The sequence below is a fragment of the Cucurbita maxima genome, unplaced genomic scaffold (assembly GCF_002738345.1).
Source record: "Cucurbita maxima cultivar Rimu unplaced genomic scaffold, Cmax_1.0 Cma_Scf00320, whole genome shotgun sequence".
NCBI classification, from domain to species: Eukaryota; Viridiplantae; Streptophyta; class Magnoliopsida; order Cucurbitales; family Cucurbitaceae; genus Cucurbita; species Cucurbita maxima.
Window position 1 is genome coordinate 30170 of NW_019272336.1, and position 17822 is coordinate 47991.

The 17822-nt window shown below is 44.3% G+C and overlaps 1 protein-coding gene and 1 pseudogene across 1 annotated transcript; one reads left to right on the forward strand and one right to left on the reverse strand.

The window, feature by feature from the left end:
* Positions 1 to 4289: 4289 nt before the first annotated feature.
* LOC111474344 (30S ribosomal protein S12, chloroplastic-like) lies at positions 4290 to 4625 on the forward strand. Its single transcript, XM_023119467.1, has one exon. It carries the CDS (start codon positions 4290 to 4292, stop codon positions 4623 to 4625), a length of 336 nt encoding a protein of 111 aa, XP_022975235.1.
* Positions 4626 to 7819: 3194 nt separating this feature from the next.
* Positions 7820 to 9783, reverse strand: LOC111474345 (annotated as a pseudogene).
* Between the last annotated feature and the right edge of the window lie 8039 nt (positions 9784 to 17822).

Genomic DNA, 17822 nt, shown 5'->3' on the forward strand with positions numbered 1-17822 from the left:
TGGTTGAGAAACTCATTAAGTCAGATATTGTAAAGTGTTTTGATAACATAGATCATGGGCTCAACATCTCAGTTCTTCAATCTGATTTAGGTGAGGAGAACCGTGCCTTCCTTGATCTGATTTTAGTGTTCTTACGAACAAACAGTAATAAGAGACAAAACTTTGACAAATTTGGCAAACTACACGAAAGGCATACCGCAGCTCCTTCACCTCTCCAACTCGGTAAAGTGGCTTCGCTCCTTCACCTTTACAGTCGAGCATATTCAATCCTTCACCTTTTCTTTTCCGATATTCCCCCCTTCCCTGATTTCTGGAGGTAAAGCATATTTATTCTTTCTTTCTTTCTCCTTCACCTATTTATTCTCGAACTGTAAACAAGGTGATTGTGTGTCTCGCAGCTTCGCTCCTCTCCCCCGTGCTAATTCACATCTTTTTGCACCAACTCGATATGCAAATCAATTCCTTTATGCAAATAGAAGAGGGCGTAGGCTACGTTCGGTATGCTGATGACATGATGCTATCAAAAGAAGGGGAGTCAATTCTGAGGCTGTATATTACAGGGTGAAAGAGCTCCTCAAAAAGACCCTGGAAAACCTAAAAGAGGCCGAAACCTCTATAGAACTAATCCGAGGAAGACCCCGCAAAATCCTAGTTTGAGGTCTGGTCGCATCAATCAGCTCGCTTGGGATCATGTCTTCTTAGGGCTCCCCTGAAACGCTGGAAGAAGAAATTCACTGTCGAACCCTTAAAGCAACAAGCGAGAATGGACAAGAAAAAGAACCTTTCCACTTACTTTCCCTACTAACTTCTCTTTAATCAAAATCCATCCGTGTAGCCTTTGCTTTCTGTTGTTCTTATCAGTACAGTGAACAAGAAAGAATCAGCTATTTGAAGAACCTTACCCGGGTTAGAGTAAACGAGTTTTTGAAAGCCTATAGACATAAGATTCTCAACAAGAAAGGAGCGAAGCAGCTTTACCTCGTTCAATCAGGGAGAGGAAAATCGCTTTTTATTTGAATCAGCTTCCCTATATAGTGAAGACCTCTAAAAAGCAAAATGCGGCAAAAGGGACTTTGATTTTTGCAACAACAGGAGGAAAAGTCAAAAAGTCAAAAGAATAGCCGTATATAAGAGAATGTGCTTTATCTTTCCTGTTGACGGATTCCTTACCTCTATTTTCTTTCTCCAATGCCAATCACAGAACTAACTGGAATGGAATTCCTACATCCTGGTAAGTATTCTTCTTTTTTTTTGTTTCGTTAGTGAAACTATAGCGAAAGTAGAATCTTACTGAATTGACTCAAATTTCGGCGGCTCCGAGGTTCTTCTTTCTGGTATCCGTCCTCTCTCATATTGCTTTAAGGTTGGAGGATTTAGTTCAAGCTAGTCTCCTATGGTTCAGATATCTGTATTTTTGAAGACTGTATGAAAGAACATATAGTAATTATCTAAGAATATATCTATACTATAATGGTTGCATCTAACATTTGCTCATAGTGTAGATAAGGCAGTCCCCGGAGCTAAGAAAACTACGCTATTCAAAGCAATCTGCCCAAGGCTAGTCGAGTCTAATGCTAGGCTAGGTGATTCCTTTCCTCTCTATCAATGACCGAAGCTTAATCCAGAGAGAGAGCTCACTATACCTGCAGGTTGCCACATTTGCTTATGAAACAATAACAGCTTATCCCGAGCTCCTGTCACCCAGCGCAGTAATAGTACGGACTTTCTTCCAGGCTTTCTCTTGCTTCATTGTAATTTAGACAATACCGGAATTGACTGACTTGGTATTGGTAGCCTACCCCGCTTTTGACCGACCAGCCCTCCTTCCTTGTTTGAGGGAAGATTCCAATTCATATAACAAAAAGCAATCCCGAGATCTTCCCATTTGGAATAGTAAACAGGTGTTTTTATCCCATCTTGATAGCCGGGGCTAACCCTCTCGGAGCATGTCTCAGCAATAATTCTAGAAAGAGGGATGGATATTGGCGCATCTTCACTAGTTGCCTTTCAAAAGTTCCTTCAGGTCTTAGTAAGAGCATTAATTCCTCGGATTCAGATGTATTTTGTAACACCCTATACAAGGAAAGCTAGAGCTGGATATCATGTCCCGTAGAGATAGGACTCGAAAGATTGTCCCATGTGAATATGAATCAAAATGAACTTGAAAGAATCCTCCTTTTCTAACAGTTCTGGCAGGGATCAGTGAGGGAACTAAACTAGCTTATTTGCTGTCTAGCCTTAGAACCAGCTATTGATCTATATGAACGGCAAGAAACTAGCCGCTTGAAAAGGGACATGGACTACTACTGAATAACAGAGACTTTCTTTATCCTTTATCCCTTGTCTAGAAAGGGTACTGGCTCGAAGACAGAAGCACTCGAACGTGATTCACTTCTAACATTTTCCCCTTACCTGTAAATAAGCACAATAAAGGGGTTACCCCGAAAGGAGACGGAGTGACTCGCTAGAAAGGAACTGTCCTTTCCTTACTCTGTCGATGGTATACCTGAGATGGCAGTCTTTCTCCTTGGCTTGTACCCGAGATCCGATGTTCGAAAGACAACCCAATCCTTTTCCAGTAACCATTCATTCTGAGTGGGAGTTCGGATCTATGTTCAAAGGAGGGAGTCTATTAGCAGAGCGTCGATAATCGGGTTCTTGCCTTTCGTTTTGACTGGAGCATTTTCATCCCTTGCATTGGTTTGAATTTCGCACTATCTGGTCACTGGTTTGAAGTGAGTGCTCCGTGAGTGTATGGAGAACCTAATGTTCTTATTTACTTGTTGGACAGGTTTATGCCATTTATCAATCACAGTAAAGCGCGGTTTCATGCTCGCAAAGAGACCCGGCATTTATCCCTGAATTTCTGTAGGATTCTATCTTCTTCCTTAGTGGGTAGTGGGAGACCTTAACAACCTAAGTAGAGTAGCAGTACTTGCCTTTTTCTTAGAGAGTGGATTTTGGAAGTCTATAGAATAGGGACTCCCCGGCCAATAAAGAAAGAGTTTGCTAACCACTCAGAGCTCTTTTGCAGTTAAGGATATCAGCTAGTTGGTTGGTTGGCTCTTCGATTAGGACTTTAAGTAGCTTTTTTGGACCATCAGGTTTGACTCCTAGCTCTTTTCTTTGCTAGTGAATGGAGGAATGCTAGTTTGGTTGGTGGAGATGGATCCCGGAAAACGAAACTAATGAACATGAATCCCATCCATAGAAGTCAATCTGAGTGGTTCCCTCCCGTACGAAAAGTAGCATCCGCGGATGAAAGAGTGGACGAGCTTTCAATTACATCGTGTTGGCCGATAACTCTCTGGTATCCGCTCATGGATGGTAGTTAACTGATTGGAGTTTGTGGAACAATCCCATCCTTTCTAGTACTTGTGGAGAATCCACACCAGTAAGAAATAGCTTTAGTTGTTGATGGAAGAGTGCCCTATTAACTTTGGAAACCATAGTGACACCTAGCAACACAACTGAGGTCCTTCGTGTCTGTAATATTATTATGACACAGGCGGAAGACTGAGCGCTATGTCCCGGGCATTCGCCAGATACCCCTTAACCTGGGTCTGGTCTTTGCTCCTACATGGAAATCTGTACCTAGTGCGTCCAACTATCGCAAGAGGTTGGTAGAACGACTAAAAGCAATAGGATGTTTGTTCTAACAGGTCTTTCTTCTTCTTTCCCAAATCGATTGTTTGCTGGGGCGGGTCGCAAGATGTGGCTTTTTCCTTCTGTCTGTTCGGGGTTGTCTCTTCTTCCTCTTCCTTCCTTTTGTTAAGGAGGTCCCGCTCCGTCCAAAGCTTCTGATAAAGAATAGCATTCAAGGTCCAATGGCAAAGATCGAATGAGGGAAGGATTGATTCACAGGTCTAGCTGCCCGGTATCGATTCATCTTTAGTAGCAAAAGCTCTTCCTTCTTCTTTCTTATCTTTCTTCTTCCATGTCTTCCTTCTTTCTCTGACATTCCAGCTTTTTCTATTTTCTTTGTTTACAAACGCTTTTATACGCTCTTATTAATATTAAGCCAAGTCAGTCCTTTTGCAGCCTAGTAAGAAGTAGTGACAGGCTCATTCTAAGTGGTAGTAGCATATGAGATAGTGGAACTAGCAGTCTCAGTCTTTGTTCAAGTTCAAATAGGCCCAGTCTTTGCTCGAGTCCAATCCCTTGTTGTCATAGATCGGAGGAATGCCCTTCTTTCCTTTAGTTTGCCCTTTCAGTGGAGTAAGCCAAAGCGAGTCTTGCTGGTCTGTCAAGTGCCATCTGCAGAACTTCTCGAACGAGGAAAAGGATCAATGACTTCGAAAGAATTGAACGAGGAGCCGTATGAGGATCTCATGTACGGTTCTGTCGAGTGGCAGGCAGTAAGGGTGACTTATCTGTCAGCTTTTCCAATATCACACCCTCAACCAAACTCTGCCTTACGTAAAGTTGCCAGAGTACGATTAACCTCTGGATTTGAAATCACTGCTTATATACCTGGTATTGCCCATAATGAACAAGAACATTCTGTAGTCTTAGTAAGAGGGCGAAGGGTTAAGGAGGATTTACCCGGTGTGAGATATCACATTGTTCGAGGGACCCTAGATGCTGTCGGAGTAAAGAAAGGATCGTCAACAAGGGCGTTCTAGTGCGTTGTAGATTCTTATCCAAGACTTGTATCATTTGATGATGCCATGTGAATCGCTAGAAAGATTGAAAGAAGTATATAGCTAACCCAATAACGAAAGTTTACTAAGGGGACTGGAGCAGGCTACCGTGAGACAAAAGATCTTCTTTCTAAAGGGATTCGATTCGGAACTATTAGATAAGGTCCAATATTGGAAGAATTGAAGAGGTTTTCCTTTACTTTGTCCGGGTCAACAAAGAATGAGAAATGCCTCGACTTAGAACAGGTCCGAGTCCACTAGCAATGATTCGAAGCACCTCTTTTGACACTATTTCGGAAACCCAAGGACTCAATCGTATGGATATGTAAAATAAAGAAAGGATTTCCAATCCTAGCAGTAAAGGGAGGGAAACAGATACTCAATTTCAAGTGAGTAAACAGAATTCCATACTCGATCTCATAGATACATATAGAATTCTGTGGAAAGTAGTATGTACGGCTTGGAGGGAGGTCTTTCATATCTTTCGAGATCTGGAAAAGCCAAAATCAATGATTTTCTTAGCCCTTATAAAAGAAAGGAAAACTACTGATTCTTGAGAACCCCTTGCACGCTCATCTCACGTCGAGGTACTGCAGAAGAAAAAACAGCTAAATCAGACAGAGCCAATTTCTCGTAATCGATTAGTTAACATCTTGGTTAACCTTATTCAGACGGAAACAAATCATTGGCTTATCTCTCTATCGAGCCATGAAAAAGATTCAACAAAAGACAGAAAGAAATCCACTCACTATTTTACGTCAAGCAATACGCGGAGTCACTCCCGATATAGCAGTAAAAGCAAGACGTGTAGGCGGATCGACTGATCAAGTTCCCGTTGAAATAGGATCTACACAAGGAAAAGCACTTGCCATTCGTTGGTTATTAGGGGCATCCCGAAAACGTCCGGGTCGAAATATGGCTTTCAAATTCAGTTACGAATTAGTGTAATGAGGTAGAAAGAGACGGATAGGGTGGGAATGGATGTAGTTGAGTTGGAGTTTTTTCCTTTTCAGTCTGACAGTATGGAGATTGAATTGCCGCGATTCCGGCTACCTGTCCTTGTGGGAATCTCAAGTCGTCTCTCTGAGGCAGATCGAATCTTTCCTAGCCTCTTCCTGTTATCCCCTGCTCGTTTTCGGGTTGGGTTCAGGGCCCAGGCACCCTTCTCCTCTCCTCCTTACCCGTTAGTTGTTCTTTTCGAATTTGGTTTTGCTTTGTTGGGGTCTTTCTTAGGCTGTAACTTTAAAGAAGACGATCTAATACGGGAAGTTGATGTTGATGTTGTTGGGTGCCCTTGCGAGGTTCCGGTCCGACCTCTATTTTTTTGGCCTAATTGGAGTGGAAGGAGTCTTGCTGTGGAGATGGTTTACTCTGAACTTGAGATGGTAGGTTTGGGAGTGGAACTTTGTTTACATTCCCCGTAAAAGAGTCAGTGTTGAATGGTTTTATCCCCCCTGAGGCCCATCCTCCCCTCGTTGGTTGACTGGACATCTTCAGTATCCCCCTCATTCTCACTCTAATAGAAAGGCCGGGAATGACCAGAGGTGTATGGACGTTTACTCTGTCTACCTTTTTAACCGAAGGCATACATGGAGTTGGAACCGTTTTATCTAATACTAGTATGCGCGGCAAGTACTTCTGCCTCATCCTGTTCCTTCACGGTAGGTACGCTTGGCCCCTTGTTACATTGCCTTTTTCTATCCTTAATGTAATGGTCTGAGACATCAAGCCGCATCGGCTGCCTTCTCTTTGATTGATAATAAGGGAGAAAAGGTTTTAATGCACCTAGGGCGTCTAAGTGCCCCTTTTTTTGAGGGGAGCCGTTCCGTGTGGTAGAGGGCGAACAAAGGATAGCGTGCTTGTGTTGGAAGCGAGCAAGCGGGTGAACGAATCACCAACCAAACGGGCCACTTGGTAACTAGGAGTGTCTCTTCATCTTCATAGCTGGGATGCTTCGAGCTTCTGGGCCTCGGAAACCGGAATGGAATCTCGTGACCCGAGGGCGAATCCGCTAGCACGTCCCGGCTAAATCTGACCCGATTCTTGCCACTCTCCCACAAACCTGAGTTTGTTTCTTACCTAACCGGTGGCGTACGAGAGGGAGGAGCCTAAATACCCTGCCCCCATACTGGTGCGGACCGTTCTTGCCTTTGGTAATATCTGGTTGCTGGTCTGCTTCACATGGGTCCCCCTTTCTTTTTCATACTTCTGTTATTCGACTTTTGCCGGAGAAAGATATTATGACCTTAGTGATGCTTGCGTTGAGTATAATAATAAATACTCGTGATGAGTCCCCCTTAACTACACTATGCCTTTCTCTTTCAGTTTTGTTTAGTGTCATTTTCTGCTCTCTCACGCTAACGCTAATACTTCATCCTTTTTCCCGCTGTTATCCACTCCTATAAAATGCTAAACAGGGGGCCATCCTCTTTATCCTCATTGGACTCAAGGACATCGATAAGCTAAACCAATTAGGCAGTAGATTCGATCGATCTAAATCTGCCTAGCTCCCTTCCGAGAAAGAATCCCTTATACAAAAAACATCGAGAAAGATATTATGAGCACCAAGTGGATGCTGCATATCTTTTCTTCTTCTATATTTTTATATATCACACGTTGCCCCCTATGAATTAGTTCCAAGAAAGGGGCCGTTCACGTCTTTTTTTCTCGGTTTTTGATGTAGTTGCAATAAGTTTCCTGATTTTCGTCGAGATGGGGTGTGAAGCGTCAGTACCTTTTTGAGAGTAGCCAAAGGGAACAGCCGGCCGGTGGGAGCGAGAAGTTTTGGATTCGTGACTGGAATCCCCAGTAGGGCAGGGAAAGTCCCGCCAAAATGTCCAAGACTGAGGGGCGGAACGCTTTCCGAAACAAATCTGTTTTTTTAATCAGCTTGAGCTGGACAGGGAAGGGCGAAGAAGAAAAAAATACCAAGTAATTTACAGAAAGGGAAAGAGAGGGTTTGTGATCGAGTGCCATTGCTCCCACATCTTTTTCCGGTCCGGCCACGAGCATAAATGTTTTATTGGGTTTCGGACCTTATTCACTCGCCTTATCTTCTTTAACTTGGCATCCTGTAAGAAAAATGGTGCAGCAGTTGACTGACAATGCGGATTTGGAACTGGCAAATGAAAGAGAAACCCGAGAGGGTCTTTTCAATCTTTTTTCTTAATTGGAGAATCACCAATTTCTTATTTGTTCGGATTTGATTGTGTTCACAAGGGGAAAGGAGAAAAAACCCAAAAACAGAAGCAGAAGAGGAAATACTGGTAAATGGCTAGCAGATTCGCAGCAAAGTCCGCTTATAGTTCCTTTTGGCACAACAGGGTAAGTAGTCAACTCTAACAAACCAACAAAAAGACTCAAGCATTCAGATAACAACAAAGACACTGACCGTCCAAGCATCAAAAGAGGGGACTGGGGATTGGTCCCTGGTGATACAGTGAATATCGAACCATCAACAACTCGGAAAGCATCAATCCCAATAACCCTGAAATTGCGATCAACTACCTTGCCCACAAGGCATCCACCATGGTAGTGCCATATAGTACTCACTGCGGGCAAAACTCTCCCATCAGCCGATCATTTGATTGATCAACGGGCAATGCAGGCCCCACCTATCTTCAATCTCGGCCCCCAAACAAACCATTCCCTGAATTGGAAATCCTCCATGGAACGGCTCCTCAGTACATCACCGATCTTGCAGGTGCCATTCACACACCGCTCCACATACATCACCCGGATTACTAAAGTAGTTGAACCGTACAATTGGGTTAACCCTGACATCTGTAGATGGCAACCGGAGTGAACAGAGAGTGGCCCAGTAATCTTCTCCATCAGGGTAGCCACAGTGAGATAGAGTGGTGAAGCTGGGTTCCGAATGAAAAGAGAGCGAGCCGGGGAGACAAAAGGTATGACATTGGAAGTTGCTTCAAGGTAAGCCCCTGTCCCTGAATTGGTTATGCCCACGACTTGTATCAGAGAGTGCTCCAATGGCATTGGGGGCACAATTGAGATGCCATTTCGGGGGTTCTCATAGAGGAACTGTCCGACATAAGGCAAGTGATGAGACAGAGGAATTCCCCACGATGAGAGGGACGGCCTCGGTCCAATGCCACTCAGAAGCGGAAGCTGTGGGCTTCCGAGAGCCCCAGCACAGAGGTGATCCTCTCCCTTTGCACCATTGCATGGCCCTCTTTCTTTGGTCGCGAAAAACAACCCCAATTGCCGATTGCTTCGATCCGCGAAGAAGAGGCTAAAAGAATTCTTTCAACACTTGCATAGCTTGCATAGACTGCACTCTCATATTCAAAGCTTTCGCATAGCTGAGGAGATCAGCAACACTGTGTCTACGACCGGAACTCTCGAATGTCGAACCACCAACCTTGGTACCCACTGAATGATCCAAAGTCAAACCATTATAGGGATCAACACCGGCTTACAATAGCCCGTCTCTGACTGCCGATTGCCAATTCTTGAGCTCCGGCCTAACCTAAGATAGCCCTCTCAACCCACTCATAGGACTGGTTCACCACTCGGAGGTCCCAATTCACCCCTGACCTGACCTTCCGTAGAATTATTGATCGGCTCGACTATAGAACCCGGCATTGATAGCACTACTGCCGTCAAGAACCCGGCCTCGGGCATTGGGGACGCCGTCTTCGGAGGTTCAGGCTTGCGCCGGGGAGTCGAAAGCACCTCCATGAGAGTGGTGAGGAAGACTGATTGGGTCATCAGATTAGGCTTTCCGTACGGAACACCGCCCCTTTCAAGCACCAGAACCCGCTCATACTCAGATAGCGTTGCTGCCGGCAGCCGGCGGCCTCCTCTAGTCCTCTGATGGGAAATCAATCCGTGGCGTTGAAGACAAAACCCAAATAACTCGGACCTGTAAACAGAAGAAAGATTGATCAAAACCAGTTCAGTTAAAGGATTGAAAGAAAAAAGACATTAAAGAAGAAGAGAAAGAATCAGAGGGTTATCGAATGATTACTTTGTTGAGACTGTGCTCTGGCCAAGGAAATGAGAGTGAAGATCCTAAAGAGAGGGGTGGAAAATGAACTCAATCAAAGAAAAAGATGCCTGAGGACTGACAATGGTGGAGAATACACGTTGCAAGAGTTTGATGATTCAGGTCCGTCATCCGTTTAGCTGCTCACACAACACACTCCACAGCAAAATGGAGTTGCAGAAAGAAGGGCGAAACTTGTCGAAGCATGATGCGCATGCGAAGAACGTACAACCGCTGTTTTGAAAAAGGAAGGAAACCCCAAGCTAAATTAGCTTTTCGTTACCAACATTGAAAAGTCTTTGGCTCCGTCTGCTATGTGTTCTGAGCAGTTACGGACTCAGCTGGAAAAGAAGGCGGGCGGGCTAGTTGGTGCATCTTTGTCGGCTATGATCAGCGTAGGTTGAGGTGCATTGATCCGACTACAAAATCTGTATCTCCACATGTCGTTTTCGATGAGGCATCATCATGGTGGTCCTCCGAAAATGTAGTACTGCCGTATTCCGGGATGCTAGACTTCCGTATGCGGGCACAAGCACCTGAGCAACAAGAGCCTGATATTGTGAGTCACTCTGGACCTGAGTCAAAAAAGCTACACGAAGCCCTCCTGTCAGAGAAAAAAAAGCCCAAGGCCCGCGACCCGTTAACAAAGAGTGATGCATGTCTAGAAGAGAGCAACAAGATATTCAAGAGGATCCCTGCTGAAGGCACTGTGCTTGATAGCCGACTTAGAAGATCGACAAGGAAGGATCAGGAAGCCCAATCAATCCCAAGTATAGAGAAGCCAGCTATGCGGACACTGTGACACTTGAACAGTCTTGTGCCTCTCCAGAAAGTGGAAGAGCCAAGCTCATTTGAAGAAGCGGCTGGCCTGAAAGAGTGGGGCGATGAAAGAGGAGATTTCTGCCTGAACACCTTAAATCAGAATGAGACATGGGAACTTGTCCCATTACCAGAAGGAGGGAGTGAAGCCAATCGAATTGTCTCGTTCCGGGTAGTCAGGGTATGACAGGTGAAGCGCAAGAGTGACGGCTCCATTTTGATCTCGTTGGCGCGATTGGTTGCTCGGGGCTTCTCACATCTCACAATGGATGGGGTGGGATTGATTATGAAGAAAGATTTGCTCCTGTGGAGAAGTTTACATCTATTAGAATTGTCGCTGCTATGGTCGCTCATTTGGATTTTTCATGAGATCAGATGGGGATGTCAAAACAGCATTTTGAAATGTGAACTCGAGGATTTATATATATGGTACAACCTCCAGGCCAGGTTTTTAGGTTCTTGGGCATGAAGATCAGGTTTGCAAGCTAAGAAAGAAAGTCTTTCTTTATATGACTTGAAACTTTCTTCCCGACAGTGGTACGGTACCTTAAGTTTCATCAAGCTATTAGCGATATGGGATTTCGTTCGACGATCATTGTATTTCAACTCGAATAATGGATGGTGAGATTAGAATATTGTCAAACTATGTTTATGATATCCTTATTGCCGGAAATTCCTTGTTTGCCATAAATCGAACTCTAAATTGGGGCTGGGTGATGAAGCTGATTCTGTGTTTGGAAATAGCGAGTGGCTGTGTTATCTGCCCGGACAACAAGTCAAGGTAAGCTTCCCTCCCTCCTGCCCGCTGACTGGCCACGTTACTGAGAACCTAGGAACTGCTGATTGATTTTGAGCCACAACTCTTTCTTATAGTTGGCAAGGCTTTTTCGGGGACTAGCCCGCTTCCCATTACTCAACGAAGGCTTCCCATTGTCCGGTTCTTTCTGGAATGTGGGATCGTTTTAGATCGTACCCGAGCTGCCCACTCCCAACCTTCACTCAGTCGTCAGGCTGCATTTGAACTACAGTGGCTGAAATCCGAGTCCGGGTCCCGGGCTGGCTGCATCGGGGAGGGGTAGAAGCAATGGATCGAGTGTATGGATTCAATTTCTTCTCGTCCTGGGGATCATCTCTCCTAGTCTTGATCTAGCCGGTCCCCTCGGAATGATCTCGAGCTACTTACTCCCTCTCCTCTTCTCGTGGAGCTACTTCCTCTCGCTGCTTCGTTCCTCTCCGTCAATTCATTCGTTTAGGGCGAGAGCGAAAGCCCATGCAGTCTTTCATCTGTATCCGAAGGGGACAGACTTGCCGGCAACCAACTAAACTCCTTGTCCGGTTCAGATAGGCTGCCTGATGACCTCCATCTGTTTTTGATACGTACATGGATGGAATGTATGCATTTTCTGCCTCTGATTGGTCCTTCTCAAGCACACAACTCCTAATATCAATATCTCAGGGCTAGGGATGCGATACGGGGAACCTCTTAGTACGGGGCAAGGGGAATGCATGCTATTTCCATTTCTTCACATCCTACCCAACCCAGCTATGTTGTCTCGTAGATAGCAAGGTCAGTTGATTGTTGCTCATGACAAGGCAAGGAAATTCCTCCCGCACTTTGTTCTCGGACTAGTCCCGGTAGAATTCCCCGTAGTCCTGGTGGATACTCATTCTAAACCACATGGGAGCTTCTGTAGCCAGGTTACCGGCCATCTCGATACTCAAAAGATTACGAGACTTTTGCCCCCACTCGAATTTCCCCGTCTCCACCGGAAACTGTGCAAGGGAAGTGTCCGGGTTCCCTTGACGAGGCAGACGAAGTGCGGGTGTGCATCCGATGGATGATCCGGTTCAACTTGCTAGCCTAACCACGTCTCGAGTTTTGATGAGTCTCAGAAAAAAAACCGATGAAAGATGCGGGTACATTAGAGATTCGAAGGTCTCCGTTTTCCATTTGATAGCGTTTATTAGGATTAGGTCAACTCGAGATAGCAAGAATATACAGGATTAATATGGACAACTTTTCTCCTTACACGGGAAGCCACCACGAGAAAGAAACCTTCCGCCCCAAAGATGATTGATGTTTTCATTCGAGAAAGACACTCCTGGCTTAACTCAAAAATGGGTAGCTCATTTGCTCCTATGGCCTATCTTGCGGCCCCCTATGGAAAGTCCGGGTTTCAAGCCCTAAACGGCCTTCAGGTCCACCCGCCTACTCAAGAAATCCGAGACCTGTTGTAGGAGAGAAGCTGCTTGACTGATAGTTTAGATAGTAAAGGCAGATGCTATCGGTAGATTCAGTCTGAGGCTATTGGTTGGAGAGATGATCTTAAGCTGACGCATATAACCCTACCTACTCAAAGGCGTGCAAATCAAAGCTCCTCCTCTTTTTCCACACACAGAGAGACGTCTACCTCGACTATACCATATTGAGCTTTCCTCCCGACATTGGAATATGGATTGGGAAGGGGGCGAGTGGATGAGACCTTCGAGTCGCGTCTCAACCATTTCAGTCTGTATAATGACTTTGCTATAGAATTATTAAGAGAAAGATACGCTTCGCTCCTATTAATGCGCTTCGCCCGCCTGACTGGAGAGGGCGGGAGGTTTGAATGAGTGACTTCCCGTTTTTCAGTCAGTAAAGTAGACTGACAGAAAGAGGAGAGGTTTAAGCACTTTCGATTCGGTAATAGCCAATAAGACAGTTTGCTCTTACGTACCGCTTGTGCGTTCTCTCTCTTGCCTGTGTGTACGTACTTTAAGCAGCCTTTCCGTAGATCACGGGTCAACTCTTTTTAAAGGAGCCTCCCGAAGCCAGCCATAGAATAACGGACTGCTATCCTCTTACTTATACAGGAACAGAAGAGGGCCCTAGCGGAACAAGCGCTTTAGGAAAAGAGCTATTACCTTGTTACCGGGAATAGAAAGTACTGGAAGCCAATATAGGGTCGAAAGTTGGACTATTCCCTTACCTAAAGGCAAGCAAGCCCTAAAGTAAGTAAAGGGAAGGAAAGGGCTTCGCCTGACTCGTTCTCCAGCCTCAGGCTCAGGAAAGACAAGAGTCAAGTACTACCTGACTAAGGCGATAGGTGGACAATCTGACCTTACCTTTATCTCGATATCACTAAGCCACAGTAGTCTATTGTCTAGATCTGACTACTAGTCGTTAGACTCTTTCTATAGAATAGATGAAGTATCCGAGTAGTCTCTAGTTTGATATTGTAGTCGTAGTCTCGTCTTTCTAGTAGTAGTCTAGTGTTCAAACAAATAGTCTTTGCCTCATATACATTTTTGTATACACTGAAGTATACAGAAGGAGGGAGAGGAAGCAAGGGTCAAGAGAAGTCAGCTCGGTTTATGAGCCCCTCTCCTCTTCTCGTCGAGCGGCTTCTCCCCTCTCCTCTTCTCGTCGAGCTGCTTCGCACCTTTCCGATTCATTCTCCTTTAAAGACCATTTATTATCAAATTCTATCCTCTGTCTATTTTTTGGGGTATTTGAGTCCATTTTCCCTGATTTCTGGAGGTAAACAAGGATCGGTCTCACTGCTTCGCACCTTTCCGATTAATTATCCTGAACCGATATGACCTTCCCTTCACTTTACAGGAGAGTCAATTCATTCAATCCTCTATAAAGAAGAATCAGAGAATGAAAGAAAGAGTGAACTCCTTCACCTATCGGTCTCATTGCTTCGCTACTTCACCTTTACAGTCGGTAAAAGACAAAGAGAGAGAAAGAAAGTCAAGAAAGAGAAGCTCAATCACCTTTGACTCTATTCCCTGTAAGAAAGATGAATGATCCTTTTCCTTAAACCTTTGACTGATTGAACGAGGTAAAGCAATTCCATTGGCTGGCTGGCTGAACCTCTCCCTTCTTGAACTGTAAACAAGGTCTCACTGCTTCGCCCCTTTTCCTATATTTCTTCTTTCACGGTAAACAAAGACGAAAGAAGAATGAGACAGAACTACTGAACGAGGGTTGAACTATTCTTTCTCTGATCCTTTCTTTCACTCTTGAACATAGGCTGGATGAGAAGAAGGTCAAGCTCCTGAACCAGAACCCATTTATTCTTTCACTAGGTGTTTGATTGAACAGGAAGGAAAGACTCAACAAGAATGATCCTTTGTCCCTGATTTCACTCTTTCACTCGGTAAAGCAGCTGAGGATTGACTCTCCCTTCTTGAACTTACTCTCCTGTAAGTAAGAAAGATTCATTCTCCTGCCTGAACCTTCTTGAACTGTAAACTCATGAACCTCTCCCTTCAAACACGAGGTAAATTCCGTTATTGTGAGTTATTCAACAAAGACTATTCTTTCACTCTAAAGCAAGGTCAAGCTCCTGAACCTGATTGAACAAGGTAAACTCCTGAACTACTTCCCTTCCCTTCTTTCACTGTCAACACTCAACTCAAGACTCAACTCAAGATTAATTAGACTGAACAGGAAGGAGCTCGGTAAATGGAAAGGTGTTTAACGAACTGTAAACAAGGGAAACTCCTGAACTCAATCACTTGTGCCTTCTTTCTGTAGGTCTCTTTCTTCCTTCACCAGATTGAACTGAAAAAGAAAGAGAAGCTCCTTCACCTATTCTGTATGGTCTCATTGCTGAGCTCCGGAACTGTAAACACTCAAGATTCCTTCTCCCTACTTACTCCTGAGCGACTTTTCCTTCTTTCACTCGGTCTCGCTACTTACTCCTGAACCTATCCCTTTCACGAACTGTAAACACTCAAGATTCCTTCTCCCTACTTACTCCTGAGCGACTTTTCCTTCTTTCACTCGGTCTCGTGGCTTCGTCGCTCCTGAACCGGAACCGGAACCCTCTTTCTCTTCTCCTTCCCCTATTGATTCTTGAACAGTAAACTAAGCCTCAAGATTAATTCGACTGAACTACTTCTTGAACTCGGTCTCTTTTCTTTCCTTTGATTCTGCTTTCAGAAACATTAATCAGACTGAACTACTGAAGGAACCTTCTTTCACTCTTTCACTCGTTAAATAGGTGTGTGTTTTATTCTTGATCTTCTGCTCTCCTGGACTATTACTTCTTTCACTCAGTACAGGGTAAACTAATTCATTGACTCACTCTCCCTGAACTGTAAACACTCCTTATTCATTCGACGGAACAGTCAGTCTCGACTCCTTATTCATTCGAGAGAGAGAGTTTACGGAACTGGCTTTCTTGCTCGGGCTCCTCTTGCTTGCTGGGTTGTAAGGAACTGGCTTGCTTTCACTCTTTCACTCCTTTTCTTTTCCGATATTCCCTGAAGTTCTTGTTCTTTCCCTTCTTTCACTTGGTAAAGCTGCTTCAATTCCATTGCCTTAACCTCTCCAACTCGGTTTCATGTCTTCGGCCCTTCCCCTGTATTCCCTTCCCTTGCCGAGCTAGCTTTCTTTGTTTTATTCCCTTCTTTGTCTTCGTCTTCTGACTTTGACTCCCCCTGAACCTGTCCCTTCTTTCATTGAACTCGGTAACATGGAATAGAATGGGTGTTTGTTGAACTCGGTCTCTTCTCTTTTCTTTCCTTTGATGAAGCTTTCAAGACTCTTCAAATTCAAGAAAGATTTGCTCATTCACCTGAACCTTTGACTCTATTTATTACCTGAACTTGACAGGTAGAGTAAAGAAAAGAAAAGCAGAATCAGGAAGGAAAGAGGAAATCAAGCTTAATTCGAGTTTACAGTGAATAAATAGGGAGAAGGGAGAATCAACATTCCCTATTCCTTTACAGTCGAGTCAATGAAATCCTTTGATGATATTCCCTGAACTTGACAGGTAGAGTAAAGAAAAGAAAGCCTCTTTCTTCTTTTTCTATTGGTGCCGGAACTAGTTTTCAGGCCATTTGCTCTCGATGAAAGGCCAGAAGTGGAAGTGATAGATGTAGTTAGTTATCCTTGCTGTCTGTCAATACATTGCTTCTTTCTGGCCCTGGGGAGCTTGTACCTGATCTGCCCGGGAGTCCTATTCCTTCTGCCGGCGAGATAGTTCCAATTGTTGTAGTCTCTTTCTTCCCTAGTACATAATTTCTGGGAGGGATAGAGTTTGTATTTGTATTGACTATAGGCATTGACTAAATAAGCTAAGCTATACTGTCAAATAAGAAGGACTCCCCTAAAGCGTATAACGAACCAAAGAAGCCTTGCAATCTAAGAGCTTTCCATGGGGATTGAGTGTTGGAAACCCCTAGGAAGATTCCCATGCAGTCTGACGGGCTGAATACTAGATCGAAAGGCTTCCTTTTATATCAAACTCATTGTACCAGCTTTCAAAGGCTATAAGGTAGAAATGGTTTCAATGGCACCCCTCCATTGCCCTTTCCTGGGAAAGTATTCCCACCTGCTAACTAGGAGGATTCCTCCCCTTTCCTTTCATGGAGACTTTCTTTTTGGGGACCCGGACCATCATTGTTTGAAAGAGTTATCTACTCCCTTCTCTGAAGAATCAACATAGCAAAATCATTCCACTGAGGGGGCTTGAGGTAGTCTTATAAAATGAGGGTACCACTTTCTATTTAATAATTTAAATGTGAATAGAGAATGAACCATACATATTCTTGGAAGATCAGACAGAGCCTCGAGCCTGAAAAGAAAGGGGTTACACAAAATTGTTCTCTGATATGCTTTCTAGGAACTCTCAGTCTGAGAACAACCCTTTTTTTCTTTGGTGAGTAAAGGCAAGCGGAACAAGACTTTGTTGAAGCACCATACTAACATACTCTCCCTTGGGTGTGCATGCTACCCGCATAGCTGAAGATTAGGTCTGATACGAGAGACAAAAAGCATGTAGAAGTTGCCTGACTCACTTAGGGCGGTGTAATTGCCGGAATCGTCTCAGAACACCCATTATTAGAAGTGGACATCCCTTGTCTCTTCACGAAGGGGGATTGGAAACTAAGCTCTCCAAAGAAAGAGGCCCTGTACGAGAAAGAGTTAGAAACCGAAATGGGCCAACCACATCCTCCACGTAAGACCGAAAGAGTGAAGTCAAGCTATATATATATCTTACCCTCTTTACCTATTGTAATCCGAACGTACATGGTTTACATCATCCCCGGTTTTCCAGTTCTAGTAGCCCTCTCTTCATTCGTAACATAACCCCATGGATTTTGAAGCACTCCACCACGAATAAGACCTAATCTTTTTTCTGACTTGCCTTTTCGATCATGATGTGAAAGTGAAACTCGCCCTGTGGTCTTCATTTTCTAAGGAACTCTCTCAATCACAACTCAAGCTGTGAACAGAATTCCAGGCCTCATCATCATCCTTTATATGTGAAGAGATGTTATAGAACTTTTTGAAGCTAGAAGTCGTACATTGTTTACCCGAGAATAAGTTCATTCCATTTCCAGAGAAATGTAGC

Coding starts and splice junctions, on each gene's coding strand:
- LOC111474344 (XM_023119467.1), top strand. CDS start 4,290: ATGACTTCGAAAGAATTGAACGAGGAGCCGTATGAGGATCTCATGTAC.